Here is a 23,327-nt window from a genome sequence, read left to right on the forward strand (position 1 = left end):
GGCGCAAAGCTAATTGAATCATCTAAAAGACAAACTTTTAACTTCACTCTTAGGTTATTCGTTTACTTGATGTTTGATTGTGGTAAGCCACGAATACATGCACCTAAATTGGTTGTTACGTAAACCTCTATTTGAGTGATGTTTAATGTAAGGATGTTTCTATAAGCAATAAAGAGGGTAAGCGTATAGTTATTATGGAGTAAAAATACAAATAAATTGTTTATATCATCCAAAATACCAACCTAAAATTATATTTGTATAACTTAGTGTTTTGTTTTAAACTTCGTAAAATAGCTTTTATTATAACAAGAAATAGCAACATAATTTTATAGATTTTCTAATTATAGCATCCTTAGTTTTTTTATAAAAATACAGAACAATGTTGAGTGCAATAAAAAACATGGTTTATAAGTTCAGTGCCTTAAATAAAACTAACTTATATTTAACCAAACATGTCACATTAAAGACAGAGTTTTATATTTAACCAAAAACATAAACGGAATTTAATTTTTACTTTAAATTGACAATTTACTTTAAATATTTAACCTAAAAATATTATATTTATTTAAACAAAAACAACAAAGTACTCCTAATTTTACCAAAAAAACTACAATTTTTTAATCCCAAAATAGTAACGAATATTTATTTTAAAACAAAATAGCCCACCAAAATGTAACTAATTACCGTCCAACAGCGTGTCGAAAAAAAACTAATTTCATTGGAAACTAATTGACGATAAAAGAGAAATAGTTTATTTTAACTTAAAAATGTAATTTTATTTTTAACCCTAAACAACCAACAACCACCCTCCGACCCGCGTAACAACACTAATCGTCACTAGAAACTAATTTCCGAAAGAAATTACTCGCACCCATCGCTTGACGCGGGTAAACAGCTAGTATATATATATATATATATATATATATATATATATATATATATATATATATATATATATATATATATATATATATATATATATATATATATATAGGGGTGAGATCGGTTGAGAACTCATAGTTTCCCAAGAACCTAATAACTAAAAGTGGAGCGTTAGATCAAAACTAATTCATTAAGGGCATGATCGTAATTATACCAATCTCATTTAATGTTTAATTTTTGTGTTATTGGAAATATTAATAGAAATGTTTAAAAAACTACATAATTAATCAAATTTTCAGATTTTTTAAAAAATAGTACTTTTCAATTTTTTTTAAAAGTGCAGATTTTTTAATTTTTTTTATAAAAAACATGAATTTATGAAAAAAAAAAATTGAAAACAATATTTTTTTAAAAAAAACTACAATTTTTCTAAAAGCATTTAAAAATGAATATAATTTTAAAAAAAAACTGAAATATTTAAAAAATACTATAATTTTTTAACCAAAAAAGTCAACATTTTAGGTACATATATGCATATTTTTACAAGTGCATATATGCATATTTTATATACTATAATATTTTTAAGTAAATCATAGGAAAACTAATTTTATTTACTAATCTATAAACACAATAGAATAAGTATTTTATTCGATACAAAAGAAAATATAAAAAACAAAAAAAAGGCTACAAAATTTTAAAGCATTTTCATGTCTTCGTGTCATATTTCCATATTTTCTTCAATGTATCATTTTTCACATCTTCAATATTCAACACAATTTGTTCCAAATCTACAAGAAAAAAAATGATTGATGCGAAAACACTCACAAAAATACATATGTGATTTACATGTAAATCACATGTAATTCATATGTGATTTACATGTGAATCACATGTAATTCATATGTGAATTACATGTGATTTACAAGTGAATCACATGTAATTCATATGTGAATTACATGTGAATCACATGTAATTCATATGTGATTTACATGTGTAATTCATATGTGAATTACATATGATTCATATGTGAATCACATGTAATTCATATGTGAATTACATGTGAATCACATGTAATTCATATGTGATTTACATGTGATTAAATGTGAATCACATGTAATTCATATGTGAATCACATGTAATTCATATGTGATTTACATGTGAATCAGATGTAAGTCATATGTGAATTACATGTGATTCATATGTGAATTACATGTGAATCACATGTGAATTACATGTGATTTACATGTAAATCACATGTAATTCATATGTAATTTACATGTGAATCACATGTAATTACAACATTGAACTTTTTATAAATTTAGATAAGTAAAAAAAACAACCATATTTGTCCAAATTTAAGTGTTGAACTCATTAAGCCCATTAAGTAAAAAAGAAAACTACCCATGAGTTATATTAAGAAAGAAAATAGAGATCAAAGATTCAAATCTACTTTCAAAGTTATAAACCAATTTTAAATAAGATATTAGAAGCCAAGAGAATACAACATGACTCACCATAAAATAAAGGTAAAAAAAATCGATGAACAATCCATGCCTAGAAACAGAGACTAACCTCATGAACATATTTATTCCCATCCATGTTAAGTAAATCATGATACATGGCATCAAATCTCCATTCGTGAATAACAGGAGCAATCTAGAAAAAAAATTAGAAAAAATAAAAACAACAAATTTGCAATAGGTATATATAATAATGTATGAAGTATAAACCTGGTCGATTGGTTTATCCAGAATGAGCAACTCGCAGGTTTCTGTTTGAGGAAAGTTGAAGTTTTTGAGAGCTTTATACTTCATAAGACAATTCCAAACTGCTGCAGCAATAATTCATACGGGTTGTTTGACAACTCCACATTATGTATCAAGAAAAAAATCCATGCTTATTCTTTTAAAGATTTGAGAAACTATTAAGTGGAAGAACTCAATGATGAATTTGATGCAATAAGAAGCACTAGTTTTCTTTGTGCAACAACTATCAAAAACCTTGAAGATGTAGATTAGATTTGAGTAAACACACACAAAAAAAAAGATTATTTTATTTATTTGGAAAACTGGATTACCTAAATACCAATTTTATGGTTCAAACCATTTAAGCTATTCAGATTGGTTAATCTGGGTAACTGGATTTGGATTGGGATATCCAACAATTTCACTAATGAATTCCTGCAAGAAACAAAAGTAATTTCTATGCTATCATTCAAAAACTCCATAGTCTTTCATTAAAAAACACACAGTCCAGTCAAATAAAACCGGAAAACATGCGTTTAAGATATGCAGGTGCAACAATGATGATGATCGAATAAAACACATAAGAATCGGTGGTGATTCCTATTCAGAAGTTGTTAGATAGCACAATTAGCATTGAAAAAACAAATTCCTACACGATAATAATATAATTGTTACTGTTCGTTTGTGAAAAATGAGACGAGTATCTCTTCACTCATATTAAAAAAAACAAATCGCAATCAAATAGGCAATTCTCTAACAGTTGTGTGTTTTGACAATAAAAATTGAGCGACTCTGAAGATCACATCCAAGTATGAAAACTGCAGAGTCAGCTTTCCTTTACTCTAGGGTTTCAGATCCTAAAAGAGAAGCGAGATAAGAAGAGGACGACGAGAATAAGAAGAATCATACCTTAAGGAAGCGGAGGCATTGGTGGTGATGAAATACGTTGCAGCTCAAACGAGTGGAGGAGACACTCTAGTCTATGGCCAATAGTCTGGTAAAAGTAGGAATAAAATTTGAAAGAGAAATCGATGCTTACAAACACTTGATAGATCATTACTGATCGATCTCGATGAATCGATGATCATGAATTGGGCGATTTAGGGCTTCGAATATCGCAATCGAAGATGAACACGAACGATGTCGATCTAGAGGTTCGTAAATTCTTCGCCGATGATCTGGATATTAAAGATTGTTGATTGGTAGCCAATGTTGATTGTCGACGGAGTAGAGGTGGACCGATTGAGGCAGGATGGAGACGAGGGGAAGAGATACGTTGGAGACGTGGAGAGAGAGAGAGAGAGAGAGAGAGAGAGAGAGAGAGAGTAGGAATGGTGATCAGGAGATGTACTTGTATAATTCAATTTCTATAACCATAAAATGCCCCTGATTCCATTTAATTTCGATGCCCCCGTCCCTTTATTTTTCCACTTATTTACAACAACGCCACAATGCATCTTGACCATCCCTTTTTTTGATCCAACGCTCCACTTTTAGTTCTCGGGTTCTTGGGAAACTATGAGTTCTCAAATGATCATTTCTCTCTCTCTATATATATATATATATATATATATATATATATATATATATATATATATATATATATATATATATATAGAGAGAGAGAGAGAGAGAGAGAGAGAGATCCTTTTTGTTCAAACTAGGGAAAAAAACTCCTTTTGTTTTTTAGTACCAGTTTTAATTAAATGCAAAAAGAACGAGCAATTTTGTGTTTATTACTAAACAACTTTTTATAGAGTTTAAATATTAATTATTTTTTTAACTTTAATAATTAAATTAAAAATTACGACATACTTAATTATCATTCTTTATGTCAACCCTCATGTGTTCACATATACCAACTTTGTAATGTCAACTAAACATCCATTATAAACATGTTTTCAAAGAGTTCACATCATATCGGAATTTACTACATAAAGATGAGAAAGGAGTGGGTCGGATTATCTACTAGTTATGTTAGGTTTAACTTGACATATAAACAGATTTTATCATTTTTTTGATTTAAAATATAAAATTACTAATATAGCCATATTCACTAATGACTTTTTTATTTTTAGCCAAAATTTAAGACTTAGCCCATAATAGCTATGAAAACAATAGGCCAAAAAAATCATCTACTCTTTCGTTTAAATGATCTACGGTTTCGGGTATATATTTAATGATTTTTTTTTTCATTTTTGCAAAGCAAAACCGTAGGCAAAACAAAACCATAGACCACTAACCACTTTATGGTCTACGTTTTCCTCTGATTGGTATATGGTTTCCCACACCGTAGACCATAAATGGTTTACTGTTTGGGCTTACATAAAAATTCAAAAAAAAAAAAAAAAAAAAAAAAAACCGAAAACCGTAGGTTCTTACGAAACCTATGGGTTTTTTTTTCTGTAACAAAAAAACAAAATTTCATTATATATGACATTTTATACGAGCTACAAAAAAAATTACGAAAACCGTAGGTCCAAAAAAAACCTACGGTGTACAAGTATGTAATGCACGTTTGTGCATTGAACACTTGCACACTGTAGGTTTCTTAGGAACCTACGGATTTTTTTTTCAAAAAAAATATATATATATATATATCTACTAATTCTCATACTAAACAAGAAAAACAAAAAAAAAATTGAAAATTCGAAGACACACCCGGTTGTTTGTTCTTTGAAGGATCCATTGAGAATTCCAAACTTCAAACACATACAAAATGAGCAAAAATGAAAATGACAACTTTATATATTCTGGGCTAACGTGCCCACCAAATAGTAGTCAAATGTCCCTAAAGAGTAGTGAACGAAGCGTTGACCGTAGACAAATTAATGGTCTGCGGTTTTAATGGTTAGTTTAGGATAAATTCAAATTTTTGGCTAAAAACTAATAAGTGATTAAGGATTTTGGTAGTTTAACTTTGCTTTTTTTATTTTTTAAATGAAATAGGTATTTGTTTGTATGTATATATATATTTGGAAAGCATTTTTGCATGTAACATACTTATATATGTAAGTTTTTATAGCTTATTCGCGTGTGTGATATGTGTATTCACGTTTGTGTCATGGGTCAGTGAGAGACATGCTTTTAATTTTCAGATTCAGAGTGTAAGTAGTGGGTTTGAACCTGTTAAGGGAGGAGGGAGTCATTCTCTCCCAACCCACTGTCACATCATTTTTTTCTCTTTTATTTTTCTTCATCTTTCTCAACCCACAACACACGGAAACCCTATCTTTTTTAACCCACTCAACCCACTCAATTAAAAAAAATAGAAAACAATCAAAAGGTAAAATCTTAATTAGCAATAGAGTTACCGACGGTACCATTCCCGCTTCAACGGGTTGGTTAATTGGTTTCACTAACCCACTTCATCATCTCTCTCTATTTTCTCTCTCTCATTTTCTCTTGTACCGTGTGTTTTAAAACTTGTACCTTAGTTGTTTTGTATTTTTTTAATTGAGTGGGTTGAGTGGGTTGAGAAAGATAGGATTTCCGTGTGTTGTGGGTTGGAAAAGATGAAGAAAAATAAAAGAGAAAAAGTGATGTGACAGTGGGTTCAGTGGGTTGGGAGGGAACGACTCCCTCCTCCCTAAGGGAGGAGGGAGTTGCTCCCTCCCAACCCACCGAACCCAATGAACCCACTGCCACATCAGCTTTTCTCTTTGATTTTTATTCATCTTTCCCAACCCACAACATACGGAAATCCTATCTCTCTCAACCCACTCAACCCACTCAATTAAAAAAAATGCTAAACAACTAAGGTACAAATCTTAAAACACACGGCACAAGAGAAAATGAGAGAGGGAAAGTAGAGAGAGAGAGGATGAAGTGGGTTCGTGAAACCAATTAAACAACCGGCTAAAGAGGGAGTGGTACCGGCGATAACTCTATTGCTAATTAAGATTTTACCTTGATTATTTTGTATTTTTTTTTAATTGAGTGGGTTGAAAAAGATAGGATTTCCGTGTGTTGTGGGTTGGGAAAGTTGAAGAAAAATCAAAGATAAAAGTTGATGTGGCAATGGGTTCATTGGGTTCGGTGAGTTGGGAGGGAACGGCTCCCTCCTCCCTAAAGGGCGTTATTGCCTACGTTGAGGCACCTCAACACCGGTATAACGCCACCAACACCGCCCCAACTGGCGTCAAGGTAAGCGACATTGTGATGATAATGGGAGCCAAAACATTTCTTTTTTCTTTTTTGACCGTTTGTGACCATTGTCGAATGGTCAAATTCAAAAATAAAAAAATAATTTTTTTTTACCTATTAATTTCTTCTATATAAATACACAACTTGAGAACATTTTATCTACACCATTCTTTTCTTTCTTTCAATATTTACAAAAATCAATTCCCTTCTCAACCACATTACGGAGCAAAACCCAAACATCTCTCCACCAAACACAAACCACAAACAAAGTGTTTGAAAAAAATAACAGTCAAAAATCATAAAACCTTACAAAAACATATGCAATCCCTAAGGTAATTTTGGCATGTGTATAATAATTTGTGAAAGTAACCAACTTTTACAATTCTACACATTTATTATTTTTTATACCACGTTTCACTAATAAACTTATATAAAGTGTTCAAAAAACCATTAAGACCATCAAATATAAGTTTTCCCAATTTCATTTAATCACTTTCATTTTTTTGTACACATCTAACAAATAAACTTATATAAAATAACCAGCAATAAATTGTCTTCATAAGAAATTAAATGAATGTACAATGTTGATGCTATAATACACAAATAAATGAAAGTATGTTGCTTTTTTTTTTGCATTTTTCAGGTTAACTAAACTCAAAATCAAAATTTCCAGCCAAAAAATTGTGCACCCGATTACCAATAGTGATTGAACTCAATCCTGCAGTCTTAACAATCCCCGAATCATTCATCATTGCTCTCCAACGATCCGCTTCATGCCAACATTCACATGATGCATACAAATTAGACACCATCATGTAATCCCCATCATTTAAACCATTATCACCATAACTTTGCAACAATATTTTCACTACTTTTTCCCCAATCACAACATCTCTATGATTCACACAAGCACCAAGCAATGCACCCAAAATTGACTTCCCTGGTCTAAATGGCATTTCATCGATCACCTTATATGCATGTTCAAGACACCCAGCTCTACCCAAAAGATCAACCAAGCACCCGTAATGCTCTATTTTAGGAGTCACGTTGTATTTGATTTCCATGGAATTGAAAAGGGTTTGACCCTCTTTGACTAGGCCTGAATGGCTGCACGCGTTAAGTAAAGCTATGAAGGTTACATCGTCTGGTTTTGTTCTTTGAAGCATTTCATCGAACACCTTGAGGGCGATGACACCATAGCCATGGATAGCAAGACCTGATAACAAGGCGTTCCAACAGAAAACATCTCGAACTTGAGATTTGCAGAAGACGATTAGAAAGGATTCTAGACATCCGCATTTGGCGTACATGTCTATTAGGGAAGTGGTTACGTGCATACTTGATGTTAGTCGTTTTTCCAGGGCGTAGATGTGGATTTCGCGCCCTTTTTCTAGTGACCCCAAATCAGCGCAAGCAGATAAAGCTGTTGTTACAGTGAGATAATCTGGGGGGATGATATCTTCGTCTTTCATTTTGTAGAAAAGCAGAATAACTTCGTCAGACATCTTATTGTTGAGATAAGCTCCAAGTAATGTGTTCCATGAAATGACGTCTCGTTCAGGCATTTCATCGAACACCCTACGTGCTTCTTCCATGTCTCCGTAATTCCCACATGCTAGAATCATGGAGTTCCACGAGATGAGATTTTTTACAGGGATTTCATCAAATACAGCTTTTGCCGAATCCATATTACCAAGGTTCGCATACCCAGACAGCATAATGTTGAGTGAAAAAAGGTCTCTTTTAGGCATGAATCTAAAAAGCTTCAATGCAAAATCCAAATTCCCAGATGAAACATACGCATCCAACATCGAGTTCCAAGCAACCGTATCTTTCGATTCCATACTATCAAACACCTTACGAGCTTCATCTGTTCTTTGAATCGATGAGTACATGTTGAGAAGAGAAGTTTGGACCAACATATGGTTGTCAAAGGGCGTTTTTGCTATCTGGGCATGGAGAGCTAAACCGAGTCTTGGATTCGAAAGATTAGAAGCTGCTTTGAGTAACACAGGAAATGTGAAGTTATCTGGGGTGAAGATACCTGTTTGTTGCATCTGTTGGTATGTGAGAAAAGCTCCCTTGGTGTTCCCTTCGATTACTTGTCTCTTGATGATCTTGTTCCATGTCCTTAGGTCAATCTGGTCAGGAGAAGGTGGAACCCAGCATTGCAATTGGAGAGCCATTCATCTATGTAATAAGAAATTCGACAACGAAAATGTAGACGCTAGAATTATCAAGATAAACAGTGAACAAGGAATGAAGGAATGGATTGAAGCCGAAGACAAAAATCATTATCCATAAACGGACCATTTGTACATTTATATATATCTCACTAATTTTTACATGTACATGTTAACGTAGAGCATAAAGTTTTATAAATGATATCTACATTTAAAGCTAAAACTTTATACATGAATTCTTGTCTTATTGTTGGTGATTTTAACTCCATGCATTTTGGGTAAGCAATTAATTTGTTCTTTAACAGTTTTTTTTTCATTTAAAAGTTTTCTTTTTCATACATAGTAATTTATATTTTATAGAGTTGTACGATATAATATTTTAAAACAAAAATTATTGTGTATAAAAACACCGTTGGATAATTCGAATACAAAAATGGTTTAACGAACAATAACAAAATTCTGAATTTCATAAAATGGGATACAATATGGGCAACCAAGATTGTTTCCAAATAATGCATCTAGTTTATATAAAATAGAGAAACAGAAAGGAAGAAACAAAAGTACAAAACTTTTGATTGCCGTATATGATCTACTACATTTAAATATTAAATGTGAATGAATGTTTGAGTACAAAATAATAATAATAATAATAATAATAATAATAATAATAATAATAAATAAATAAATAAAATTATGTGAATGAATGGGAAAACATGTATATTCAATAAAGTTGAAAATAAAAAAGATTGGAAGTAAACACATGCACAATGTATGAAAACACAAATAATATGAGTAATCGGTGAATAAAGAGAACAATAATCAAACTTAAAGGACTACAATCATAGACACAAATAGAAGTCAACGTTGAAGGAAAGCAAATACCAACAATACTCGTATGCTATTATACTATCATGATTATATGTTGTTCGAGTAAATTACACGAATCATCCCTCATGCAGGTGCCAAAAGGCACGTCTGGTCCCTATTTTTAAAAATTAACTTGGATCATCCCTCGTTTGGTTTAAACTTGCACGTTTCATTCCTCCTTAGTTTAAATATACATAATTAATCCTTTACCATACATAAAAAGACTATATCACCCTTACTAGTTCATTTTGTATTTATAAAAAAGGGAAAATAAATTCTAACCCTTACTTTCATATTTATTTATATCTTTTAAACAATTAAACATATAAACTCTACCCAACCCCACCCATTTACCATGAACTCGTACAACTACCCTAACTCCTCCCTTCTCGTTTCTCCACCTTCTCACCTCTCCCTTGATGTCAAAATATGGCCACCGGAAGTCTTTGCCTCCAATCCACCACCGTCCTCCCCGCAAGCCACTAACTTCTTCTACAGGTTTCAGGCGAGGGTTTCTATCTCATAATAATGGTTATTTGCGCCGCTGAACTTCGCCATCACCACATTTGAACCTGACGTCGATGGCTACTCCTTCTGGCGAACCTTTGCTTTTCATCCATCACTGTCTCCAGCCCACTCTCTCACATTCTCACTCACAAATCTGCTCAATTTATACAAAATCGTCGCTCGATTTGTGGTTCGATTTTCAGATTTATGGTTTTTCAGGTTTCAAGTTTCTTCTTTTCAGGTTTGATTTGGTTTGGTTTAGTGTTGATTATAGGCAGTTTTCGGAAGTAGAGCATGGTCGTTTTCATGGAGGGCAGAAGGAAAAAGGGAAAATGAAGGGGGGGAGGTGGGTAGGGTGTGGTGAGTGAGGGTTTGATGGCGTCGTCGGAGGTGTGTTAGAGTGGCCGAAGTTGTATTGGTGTCATCGGAGTATTGGGGTCGGCCGATGTGGGTGGTAACGGTAGATCGGAGATGTACCGAAGAAGAAAGAGGGGGGGGGGGGTAAAGACGAGCTATTGCTTAGGGTTTGGGCCCATTTATTTTTTATAAAGCAATAATAATTAATTTTCATAATACATAAATCAATAATTAATAAATAAATAGAAAATAAATCAAAAAAGAAATAAATAAGGGTAAAATGGTCATTTTATGTCCAAAGGGATGAAGCGTGTAAATTTTAAATTAATGAGGTATGGTCCAAGTTGATTTTTGAAAATAGGGACTAAACGTGTATTTTGACACCTGCACGAGGGACGATTCGTGTAATTTACTCATGTTGTTCTATTTGAGGTCATGTAATGTCTTTAAAAAGAGTCGCCTCCTTCAAACCTAACTCACATTATCTTCTCATTTCCTCACCCCAAAATCTACTTCGGCCACACTATTCTAAGATCAATCAACATTCTTGAAAAAAAAAGAGTAAGAGTAAATTACACGAATGATCCCTATGGTTTAGGGTAATTTGCACATTTGGTCCCTAACTTATTTTTTTAACTCGGAAGGTCCCTATTGTTTGTTTTTGTTACGCGCTTGGTCCCTACTGTTTGTTTTTGTTACGCGTTTGGTCCCTGTCTTAACTAAAAAAACTATTATTTAAATAGGGAAAAATGATGGGGTATGTAAGGTAAGGTGAGGGGGTGGGGGTGGGGGTGTGTTTATTTAAATAAATTAAAAAATTAAGGGCAAAATTAGGTAAGACATGGACCAAACATGTAACAAAAACAAATTGTAGGGACCTTCCGAGTTAAAAAAATAAGTTAGAGACAAAATGCTTAATTACCCTAAACCATAGGGACCATTCGTGTAATTTACTCAAAGAGTAAATATTACAAAAAACATTAAGTTTAAATCAAAATTCTAATTTGACACAGTGTTTTTTTTATCTCAAATTTGACACTGTGTTTTTCAATTTTTTAAAATTCTCACTTAACCGGTCAACCCGGTTACATGCTAACGTGACATGATAACGTGTTAGCTTTGATGACGTGGCATGCTGACGTGTCAAAATTGAATTTTTTTCTACAAAACACATTAAGTTTTCATTTTTTTCGATTTTGACACTAAGTTAAAAAAAAAATTCAATTTAGACACTCTGTTTTTTTTGTTCCAAATCAAACATCATTTTTTTAATTTTGTTCAATGTTGACCATTTTTCATTTGAAACATTTTAAACCGTATAAATATATTTTTTTTCATTTAAAAACTCTATTTTTGTATAAATACAAGGTTTTTTTTTACATTCAAACCATAATTTTATGTATAAATATGCATTAGTTATATAATGAGAACAAAAATAGCCATAAGCTTCAAATAAGATCAACAAAATTTTATCATTTATCGCTTATGAAATATTATTTATTTTATTTTTTGTTGAAGATTTTACACATATTTTTATTCATAGTTCAATAATTTTATTTGGTATATATTGATATCTAACGTTCATTTGAAGCATTGAAGAAGAGGTGAGTAATATAGAACAAAATACCAAAATTTAATGAGAATATTAAATAGATGAAATAATGACGATATTTATCCTTCATAAATATTTTTGAAAAAAAAAGAGCTAAAAATATATGATTTAATGAGAGCCATACCATGAGATTCAAGATGTTCATAATAATATTACGAATAAGATATGAGTCATGAGATGTAAAAATTATCATGTTGCAAACTTGACCTCTGGGCCTTGACCGACTACATGCCTCCAAACCTCCAAATTCATTTTAAAGTTGCGTATTTAATATAAAATACGGTTTTTATATAACTAATACATATTTATATATAAAATTATGGTTTGAATGTAAAAAAAACCTTGTATTTATACAAAAATATGGTTTTTAAATGAAAAAAATATATTTATACGGTTTAAAATGTATTTAAAAAATATTTATATGATTTCAAATGGAAAATGGTAACATTAAACAAAATTGGAAAAAAAATGATGTTTGATTTGAAATAAAAAAACAGAGTGTCAAAATTGAAAAAAAAAATTAAACTTAGTGTCAAAATCGAAAAAAAAAATGAAAACTTAATATCTTTTGTGGAAAAAAAATTCAGTTTTGACACGTCAGCAGATAACCAGGTTGACCGGTCAAGTTGTCAGAATTATAAAAAATTAGAAAACAGAATGTCAAAATTTGAGACAAAAAAAAACAAAGTGTCAAAATTGTAAAAAATTAGAAAACAGAATGTCAAATTTGAGACAAAAAAAAAAAACAAAGTGTCAAATTAGAATTTTGGTATAAACTTAATGTCTTTTGTACTATTTACCAAAAAAAAAACAACGGCTCCATAATTTGCTTCTAAGACTAACCTATCCCAAGAGATGATTTAGACGATGTTTAAACTATTGTCAACCATGAACTCTCGTTTTTATGCATATCTTTTTTGGTCGAACCGTATTAATAATTTATAGTTTACTGATTTTATTAGTAATCTCATGCTCTCTAGTTCTCATATTCCATAACAAAATCCATTACACAGTATAATCATTGACTTTTAGTTTCATGCTTAAACTTGAAGTTGTTTTAATTGGATTATCTCCGAATAGATTTCGTGACACCCACATAATTAAGGATCGAAATACTACTTGCAAAGTCTAACACAATCCGGTTTGATAAGTAATTGGATGTTGCAAACTACTTACTATAACTTGTTTATTTTTGAAGGGAAGGTGATCAAAAGCAAAAGCCTCAATCATGGAATAATTTTCTTTTATTTGAAATAATTTATACTTAGAAACTATTTTCTTCACAATTTTTTTGAGATTATCTACAACAATCTCAACAATAAAGATAACAAACAAACAAACAAAGAACAATGACAACTTTGGGACCGTTGTAAATAATAAATTTGTCTCCACATGTTTGTAAACAATAAATTTGTCTCCACATGTTTGCTCCAACAGTAAGAAGATAAGAATCTATAAGTCGGATCTCATATTTATAGTAGTTCCTTTAACAAAAAATGAAAGGGAAAATGACTTAAAAAGGTAACAAAGTTTCAGAAATATACAAAAAGACCATTGTTTTTTTTAGTACACAAAATACCATTTTACCGGCTATTGTAGGTTACCCGGTTTCCAAATGTTCAAAAAATATCATTGTTTTTTTAGTACAAAAAATATCATTAATGTTACTATTTGTATACAGAATACCAACGAAGTGCACATGTGTTCAACTAAAACATTGTGGTAACCAGGTACTTCATGTACATGGGAAAATGACTTAAAAGTGTAACGAAGTTTCCAAAATGTTTAAAAAATACCACACTTTTTGTTAACTGTGTTGTCGAATTATGTAGAACACAATCACCGGAAGATCATGAACCGTCATATCAGTTCACAACAATTGTGCAAATCTCTTTCATTCCTTCACTCGATCGTTCTTGTGGTAACAAGAGAAGTAAGTGGGTAATAACATTAGTTAAAGATTCTTGCTTCCCGATCACATTATATGCCTCAAACCTAAAACATATATACGTTATATAGATGCACATATTATAATACATCAAGGTTAGCCGTTCATTAGTGTTGCGGCACAAGAGAGTCACGAAGGAGAAACGAGTGTGACGTTATGTCATGAGAATTCCTAAATATGGATTTAGATACAAACTGATCGAGTGATGGAATGAAAGATAATACACAACTGGTGTGCTGGTACGATGGTGACTAATCTCCGATGACTGGGAAAACAACGAAGTTAACAAAAGGTGCTCTGAAAAAACAACAACAGTTTTTTTTTTGAACATGTTGGAAATTTCAATTGTATTTTTTATACTAAAAAAATAATTGTATTTTTTGAACATTTTTGAAACTTTGTTACCTTTTTAAGACATTTTTCCGTTACCTGCGGTAACCGGTTTGCCACAAGGTTTATTTGAACACATGTGTACTTCGTTGGTATTTTATGTATAAAAAACATAATTTAATGGTATTTTGTGTATTAAAAAAAACAATGGTCTTTTTTGTACATTTTTGAAACTTCATTACCTTTTTAAGTCATTTTCCCAAAATGAAAATGAAAAAGAGGAAAAGCAATAGGTCACACATAATGTTTGTGTTAGGGTCTATAAATATGCATATATATTACTTGCTACATTCACAATAAAATTAAAATAAAGACCACAAGATCATTTGCTTTGTTTCCCCTTAGATCTTGAATCAGCCCACGAAAAGTAACCACAATTTGCTTCACGATTCGATGCGGGTCCCTATAACAAACTCAAATTTATTAGAACAAAAAAGGCGAAATCATATTTTACTATTTCTATAGACAATATACTTGATTACTTTTTTACCCAAAATAACAACATGCTTATAACTTTTACCCATGTAAAAAAGCTGCATACCTCTGCACGAGCACAAACATAAAACCGACGACCAAAAGTGGGTCCCGCTTTCTTCACAACCCGAGAAACACATTGTTCACCGTGACCTTTACACACGGGGATACTTTTCTGCATGAATTCTTGAATTCTTTGCCACTCTAATAAAGCAATCTTACTCTTATCAGATTGTGATGAATTACAACCCTCTGAATCACATTGAGGCTGATCAGAATCAGATGCATTTTTGTTAATCTCATACTCCTTCACAATCTCAGCTTCACAAACCTCAACAGAATCACTTTTTAAAGTGGTTTGAAAAAAGGACTTGAGTGAGAGCTGTGATGAATGATTCTTTTTTGGTTTTTTCTTCATTTCTGTAAAATTCATTGCTTTGATTTTGATAATATCATTTGTTTGAATTAAACTTGTAGAATCAAACACAGGTCTTTTAACTCCTTCTTTATGAGCTTCATGGGCTTTCACTTCCTCTGTTGATTGCCTTCTTGATAACATCGATACTGCAAAATGTTTCCTTTTTAAAAAAAAAAAATCTTCTGTATGTGTAAAAGACGTGAATACCCTTCTGAAAGTTTTTATTACCAAGAGTTTGCTGACATCCTCTAACTTGAGGACAGTATCTAGTGGATAAAGGTGGAGTGTTATGCAGTTGAATGTCAGGGATTTCTTTTAAACTCATAAACACAGGGGCATGATCGGAACCTTCCAACTTTATGCTTCCCCCTCCTTTCCATCTATAGCTGCAAGGGTAAAATAGTCATTTACTCACATTCAAACAGTTCATTCAGTTGAAAAAAGAAAAAAGAAAAGGCTTTATGTATACAAGTATACAACACTTATTGCAAAGAGAATGAGTTAATAGTAAATAGCCAAGGGATGATGTGTTTGAGGCAGGGGTAAAAGGGTAATTTTACCTAGGTGTGGTCCCAGGTTTCCACCGTTTGAATTGTGTTAATATATCACAATCTTTTACATGGCATGAGAAAAAGTTGTGACTTTTGAGATCCTTATTTTCATGTATGCATGAACCACTAATTAAAATATGATCAATTCTTGAACCAAAATTGAACATTTCACCACCTGTGTTTGTAGACCAACATGTATACGCTTCTTTTCTATAAAAAAAATAAAAATAATAATATTGAAAAAGTAGTTGAGAAAAAAAAAAGATCATCAATAATTTTTGGTCCATTGACATCAGTCTGAGTCTCAGAATCTCAGTCCAATGCAGGCTACATGCAGTATAATCTGTTTTGTCATGTCTTGTCCTATGTAAGAAACAGGGACTAAAAGTGTAAATATTAACTACAAGAGTTGTCTAAAACCTTTCAGGATGTTTTCCTCTGAACACATCGAAGAACAAGCCTCCATTTTCCACTAATAAAGATCTAAACCAGCTTCTAAACCTAATAATATTCGAAAATATAGTTTAAACTTTTTCCTTACAAGATTTAACATTTAAAAAAATATATATACAATTATGAACTTTGGATAAAAGTAAGAATTTAGAAGCTCACTCATTATTCTCAAAATCTGGTCCTGCATCACACCTATCTATAGAAGAAGGAGCAATGTTTAAATCACCAACAACAATTATCCTCTTTCCTTTAAGCATAAAAGACTCCCATCTTTTCTATATAACAAATCAAGATAACCAATCAGAGAGAGCCAAGTGTCAATATGTATTTCTCGTGTCATATTATTACCTGCATTATCTTATAGAATGAGAGCTTGAATTCAATTCTTTCTGTGTCATCAGATGCAGCTCGAGGCCCATAAATGTTGAAGAGAACTGTAATAATTTATGCTTCAATAACATAACTTTAGAGATATTAAAACTAATGTTGCAGTGTTTTGAAAAGTAATAGCATGTCACTTACCAAAATGGCCATGATCAGTGATAATACAACGCCCCTCATTGTCAATTTTAAGAAGTTCATCTCTGTCAAAATCCTCAAGCCCTTCCACACATGTGAGAAGATCGTGTTTTTTAGTTGTAAATCCTTTAGAATTCTCTAGAACACCAGTGAAACCTTCTTCTGCATCAAGTGGAAGTGCAACTTCATTGCTTGAAAAAGCAGAATTTACTTTGCAAAATGTTGCAACACCTGCATTAATAAATAAATTGATAGAAGATAATCATTAATTATCGTTGTGAATGTGATTGGGGCATTTTAACGAACAGTTTAGCTGCTTACCGGAATAACCAGTGCGGCCTTTTTCAAGAGAACGTGTGCAAGAAAAGAAGGACTCGTACCCATCTGCTGAAACTACGTCAGCTCTTAGTTCTTTTCTAGATAATTTCGTTTCCTTAAAACCCAAAAAGGAAAAGTGAAATCAGGTGATGAAGGGATCGGATAAGTATAAAATTAGGCGGAATTCATTAAGCATAAGAAATAATTTGCAGATTCATTAATGGAAAGAGATGGAAAAGGGACCTGAAAGCAGATGATGTCGGAATCAAGAGAATCAAGGAGTTTACGGAGGGAGCCATACTGAGAAATTCGAGGTCTCAGTCCGTTCACGTTATACGTTGCTATCTTCATTCATAACTTAATTACTTCCTCTTCAGCGAGCAAACTCCAACCAGGCAAACCGCCATTGTTGGAGACCTAACGAGGCCTTGAAGAATCCCTTTTCCATCCAATACGACGTCGTCTTTTGTTTTTTTTTTTTTTTTAAAAATGTTTGATTGTAAATATTTGTATAAATGTTATCCTTGAAACATATAGATAAAAGAGTAAATTATATTAATGGTCCTTGTAGTTCGATGTAATTTGTGTGTGTATCTTTAACTTATTTTTTTAATTCGGATTATCTTTATTATTTAAGTTTATGTGTTTTGTCCTGTCGCTTTTAAAAATACTATTTTATCATTAATAATTATTTTTAAATTATTTTATTTATTACATAATTATTTATATTATTAATTTATTCAAAAAATTGACAATAAGTTGTAGGTCTCACCTCACACTTATCCCTATCTTGATTTCTTTTTCCTTATCTCAAACCCGGAGGATCTCTATCTCTTTACTCTTTTCTGTCGCCAACAACACTGGAATACTACCACCTTCTTGACGTTTGGCGCTACCATTGGAAGAGGGATATCACCAGCCATGTGGTCCTGCAGATACGTAATAGCTAGTTGTTGACAACCTCGTCTAATGTGTACTTGGGAATACATGTTGCAAAAAGAAGACAAAAGCTAGGTTAGAAAGTCATACCGAGGGATGGACCTCGGTATTCTCTCTGATGCCTAAGTTAGATGTCGATTGAAGTTATAGGTAAAATTGCTCAGGTTCGAGAGTAAATTTGTACCTTATCGATGTGTCTTCAAAGGCTTTTATAGGCATCTCGATGTTCTTTGCTACAAGGTTCTATTTGGTAGCTTGCATTACCCGGGTAGAGACATATATGTGGTTCATACTGGTTGGTACTTTTTTATTGTTGGGATCTTGTACTTGTGCGTAATTTTTGGGATATGTCTTTTTGGGAAACATTGTCCGTCATGTATTGATATTGTCATATGGGTTGATTTTTTATGGACAATTGTGTTTTGTCGCTTATCCACCAATTTGTTGTACCCGGGTCGGTATTGGTTAGATTGGCCGACCCGGATACACCATTAATGATTCCAATGCCCTCACTCATTAACCTCACTAACTCACCAAACCATTCTTCATATTGACAACCTCAAATTCCACCTCTCTCGCCATTGGCAAACACCTCCCCTACCTCCCCATGTTCGACACCATCAACCCTCATACTTTGTTCCAAACTTCGACCACCCACTCTCTTCCATCTAGCATCTGTAACCTTAAAAAAAACTCATCAAAAAAATCAAACTCTACCATCACCAATTCACCTTTTGTAACCTAAAAACTTCGATTATCTCCTCCCCCACACGATTGAAGCTTTAGTCACACTCAGGACTTTTGTTCACGTCCAATTCCTATTGATTAAGAACATTTTTCATGTTTTTCGGTTTGTTTTAAATCTATAGGGGATTAAGAATCACATATCACCATCCTAAGCAACATAGATGGAAGGGTTGGGATTCTTCTTCAGCAGAATGGCATGATGTAGTGGAAAACATGACATAATGTCATTAAATATGTTAAACCATATCATATAAAAAAACATTTAGAAATGAGATGTTACAATTGACCCAATAAAAAAACTTGGACTAAAGTTGCCCGATCAACCAAAACATATTTGGTCACCAACCTTTTTTTTACATAATTTATCATTAAAAAACGAAAAGTAGAAATGTAATATATATGTGATGAATTTTTTAACGGATGTAATTTGTTTTGTAAAAGGATGAATTTTTAATAACATTATATTAGTAGTTTTATATGTAATTGTAATTTACCAAAGTAAGCTAAACATGAAAAAGTAAGAAGAAACGTAAAAAAGAAATAAGTTGGGAAAGAAAATTATAGAGTTTTATAAATAGTGTTTTGAAAAAAAATATTTTTTCTTAAACTAAGTCATATAAAAAAATGTTAGTAACCAAGAAAAATAATTTGTTACTTTATAATACATTAATCCATTAGAAAATTCAATACAAACCATTTGGATTAGCTATTATTAGTTAAAATAATATATTTTAAACATTGATATAAATATAAAATTAATAATATAAATATAAGATTAATAGTAAGGGTGTTTGAGATTGTCTTTCAAAACAACTTATTAATTTGTTGGCTTTTTGAAAAATAAATAAATAAATGTTTGACAAACTAAAAAGTATTTTTTTCAAAATAGAATTTCTATTACCTTTAAAAATAAGATTTTAAAAAACATGTTAAAATTGATTTTTTTAATCTGCTTTTAATATTTTTTTAAGGGAAAATGTCATATTAGCCCATCAAACTTATCATGTTTGTTTTAAAATGTCACTAAACTATTATTTTTGCACATTAAGAGAACGAACTTACATTTCCATGTTTTAAAATACCATTTATGTTACCTGAAACTGGGTTCAAAAGTAATATACATGCCACGAAGGAAAATGTCGGTGCCATGTCATTTAATGAAATGGTCACGTGTAGTACATTTATCTTAATGTGTTTTAAATAAACCGATTGTGTTCTACAATCTTCTCCCCCTCATTCCACCATAGTAACTGTAAATCGATGGCTATATTATTCTCAATCAAAGTTCATTTCCAAGGTGTGCTCATCAACAAACCTTTTTGTTATTCTGATGGTGTTCATCATGTATTCAAAATATCGATTTTGTTGGTATGTCATATAATGAATTTGTGGGTTTTCTTGAACGATTCACACGAGAGAAGTATGAGAAACTTTATTACTGTCAACCTGATTTACAAATCCCAGAAGGTTTAACCTTGATTTCTAATGAACTTCATTATCAAGAATTTATAGACATTGCTTATGGATGTGTAGTACAACTGCCTGTTTACACGGACCATTTTGGTACTACAGTGCACATAACTAAGGAAAATGAAAATGAAGATAATTGTTCTGTGAAGTCAAACATGTAAATCGAAGGGGAAGAAGGTATTGACCTAACTGACTTCATGAGTCCACAACAGAGCAACATGGAAAGAGTAACCTATGAAGGAGTACGTCCACCAAATGGAAATGAGGATGCCACAGAAGGTGATCCAAAAGATGATGAAGGTGACAATGCTTCAGATGTTGAAGATGACAATGTCCCAGATGTGAAAGGAAAACCAATGTTTAATGAATACATATCTTGGAAGAAAGCAGTTTCCAGTTCTAGGTATGAGGTTCACCAACCCTAAAAAATTGAAATTCATGCTTTGTAAATATGTTGTAGCCAATGGGTATCAACTGTACTATGAAAAAAATGACAGTAAAAGGTTAAGTGTTGTGATGGTGAATGCACATTTAGGCTCTGGGCGTCATGGATGAGTGAGGAGCACTCATTCCAAATCAAGTCCCTTATCAATGAGCATAATTGTGCAAGAAATTTTAAGTTAGGGTCAATTGTTAATTATAGATGGATTGGTAGTCATTTCACCAGGGAAGTTCTCGAGAATCAGAAATTCAATGTTAGGATGCTAAAGGAGAAAGTAAAGACTAAATTTGGCATAGAGGTTAATATGGGACAATGTAGGAGAGCTAATTAACATACATTGTCTCTTGTTGAAGGTACCATAGTGGAAAATTATGCAAAGTTGTGGTCCTATGGTGAGGAGATAAGAAGGTCTGATCCAGGGTCAACAGTCAAGTTGTCTGTGAACTCTATGCCAAATGGGAAAACTTACTTTAGCAGGAGATATATATATATATATATATATATATATATATATATATATATATATATATATATGTTTTCATGCACAAAAGGAGGGTTAGAGAAGTGGCTGTAGAGGGATTATAAATTTAGATGGGTGTTTTTTTAAAAGGAATGTGTATTGGTCAGTTATTATGTGCTATTGGTAGGGATGGAAACAATCATATATACCCAATAGCTTTGGCTGTGGTTTGTGTTGAAAATAAAGACAACTAGAAATGGTTCCTAGAAAACTTGCAAGAAGATATGCATCTTGAAGGTGGGTTTGGTAAGACATTGATGTCAGATCAACATAAGGTATGTTTGTGTTCATTATGCCATGGTTTATGTATTTCAATTGTAATCTAGTTCTAAATGTTCTTATGATGTAAATGCAGAGGATAATTGAAGCGACGAAGGATTTATTCCAAGAGATAGAACATAGGCAATGTGCCAGGCATGTTCTATCCAACTTCAAGAAGAAATTCCCTGGGGCTCAATATGAGAAATTATTTTTGAAGGCTTGTAAGGCATCAACTAAACCTCTTTTCAATTTTGAAATGAAAGAGATTCAAATGATTAGCACTCCTGCTTATGTGCATCTTATGGGAAGGAATCCAAAGTCATGGTCAAGAGCGTTTTTTCAAATAAGAAGGGGGTGTGATGCTGTTAAGAATGGGTTGTATGAAAGCTTTAACAATGTTATCTTGGATGCTAGGAAGAAGCCAATTATTACTATGCTGGAGGATATTAGACTATATGTGATGCAGAGGATGTGTAGTTTGAGAAAGAAAGGAAGTGGACGGGGACATTTTGATGTATGTCCAAACATAAGGCTTGCCATAAATGAATTGAAGATACAACAAATGTACTTTGACTGTACAAACAATGGTACAATCAACAGTTAACATAACAGTTGGTACGAGAACATTACTAAAAATTAAATGACATCATATGAAAACATTGGTTAATAGGAGCAAGATTTCATTTCATTCATCGAAGTGGCCATACATTACAAATGAGGTTATCGTGTTACCAAAAACCCCCCAAAAAGTTCTAAAAACCCTAACATCGTCAACATGCACCACTGATCAAAATAACCAACAAACTGTTGGATTAGTGTCTAAGCCCGTAACTATATTTGGTAAGTACTTAACCCGGTTGTGCATGGTCCTTTTGGGTTGCCTTCACCAAAGCAACTTGACAGGGTGATTTATAAATAGAGAGGTTAATATGGTTTATTAATATATTATATGAATAATATATTAAAAGATAAATCATATAATTAAGTTAATATTAGACAAGAATTAATTATGTGGCTAAAAGACATTGATTTAATATCAGGGACTTAAACTGTCAAATGTGTGATAGTTGAGTATTGGGCTGAGGAGCCTCTTGGACTAGGCATGGACGAAATTAGGATGTGTCCATCCATAATTTCGGCCATAAGGGCCCTATTCCAGAAGCTTCCTTGGATTGCTTAAGGCCTAAGCTGTCCATTAGGGTTTAAGCTGAAACCCTAGCAGCACCAGTATAAATAAGACCCCAAGGCTTCCAATTTTTGGCCACTTGAACCCTAAGAGTCTTCATAGCCGAAATCCTGCCTCTCCCCTCTCTCCAATATCATCCTCTTGCTTGTGTGGTGTTTGTAAGCCATTAGAGGAGTGACATTTGTGACTCTAAGCTCCAAGACAAGAATATTCAAGCTATTGTTCAAGAGGTAATCATCTAGATCTGTTTTCTTATGTCAATTTCGAATCATGTATGCTAGATCTAGGGTTTATAAGTCTTTGATGAATTGCATGTACAATAGAGAAACCTAGATCCAAGAATTAGGGTTTGCATGAGCACATAGGATGTTCTTTTGGCTCAAACCCATCAC

The 23,327-nt window shown here is 32.3% G+C and overlaps 2 protein-coding genes across 4 annotated transcripts; both read right to left on the reverse strand.

Annotated features, from left to right (window-relative positions):
* Positions 1–2,322: 2,322 nt before the first annotated feature.
* Positions 2,323–8,959, reverse strand: LOC145106474 (pentatricopeptide repeat-containing protein At1g05750, chloroplastic-like). Its single transcript, XM_079043442.1, has 6 exons — positions 7,471–8,959; positions 3,158–3,227; positions 2,968–3,062; positions 2,613–2,713; positions 2,455–2,538; positions 2,323–2,328 (listed from the first exon to the last, which is right to left on the reverse strand). Exons 1-6 carry the CDS (start codon positions 8,957–8,959, stop codon positions 2,323–2,325), a joined length of 1,845 nt encoding a protein of 614 aa, XP_078899568.1.
* Positions 8,960–14,842: 5,883 nt separating this feature from the next.
* On the reverse strand, positions 14,843–17,848 carry LOC145108865 (endonuclease/exonuclease/phosphatase family protein). Of its 3 annotated transcripts, XM_079045952.1 has the most exons (10): positions 17,614–17,848; positions 17,374–17,485; positions 17,056–17,283; positions 16,882–16,967; positions 16,693–16,808; positions 16,501–16,581; positions 16,090–16,290; positions 15,758–15,915; positions 15,179–15,675; positions 14,843–15,040 (listed from the first exon to the last, which is right to left on the reverse strand). In XM_079045952.1, exons 1-10 carry the CDS (start codon positions 17,719–17,721, stop codon positions 14,960–14,962), a joined length of 1,668 nt encoding a protein of 555 aa, XP_078902078.1. In that variant the 5' UTR covers positions 17,722–17,848; the 3' UTR covers positions 14,843–14,959. The 3 variants fall into 3 exon arrangements, with proteins under 3 accessions (XP_078902078.1, XP_078902079.1, XP_078902080.1); XM_079045953.1 differs by lacking the exon at positions 16,090–16,290; XM_079045954.1 differs by lacking the exons at positions 16,090–16,290; positions 16,501–16,581.
* Positions 17,849–23,327: the final 5,479 nt, after the last annotated feature.

Source organism: Lactuca virosa, chromosome 4 (assembly GCF_052849685.1).
Source record: "Lactuca virosa cultivar CGN04683 chromosome 4, Lactuca_virosa_CGN04683_v6, whole genome shotgun sequence".
Taxonomy (NCBI): Eukaryota; Viridiplantae; Streptophyta; class Magnoliopsida; order Asterales; family Asteraceae; genus Lactuca; species Lactuca virosa.

Coding starts and splice junctions, on each gene's coding strand:
- LOC145108865 (XM_079045952.1), bottom strand. CDS start 17,721: ATGAAGATAGCAACGTATAACGTGAACGGACTGAGACCTCGAATTTCT. Junction 17,486..17,613: donor CCGACATCATCTGCTTTCAG/GTCCCTTTTCCA, acceptor TTGGGTTTTAAG/GAAACGAAATTATCTAGAAA. Junction 15,676..15,757: donor AGGATGTCAGCAAACTCTTG/GTAATAAAAACT, acceptor AACATTTTGCAG/TATCGATGTTATCAAGAAGG.
- LOC145106474 (XM_079043442.1), bottom strand. CDS start 8,959: ATGGCTCTCCAATTGCAATGCTGGGTTCCACCTTCTCCTGACCAGATT. Junction 3,063..3,157: donor CCTGCATATCTTAAACGCAT/GTTTTCCGGTTT, acceptor TGTTTCTTGCAG/GAATTCATTAGTGAAATTGT. Junction 2,714..2,967: donor TGGTTTGAACCATAAAATTG/GTATTTAGGTAA, acceptor TTATTGCTGCAG/CAGTTTGGAATTGTCTTATG.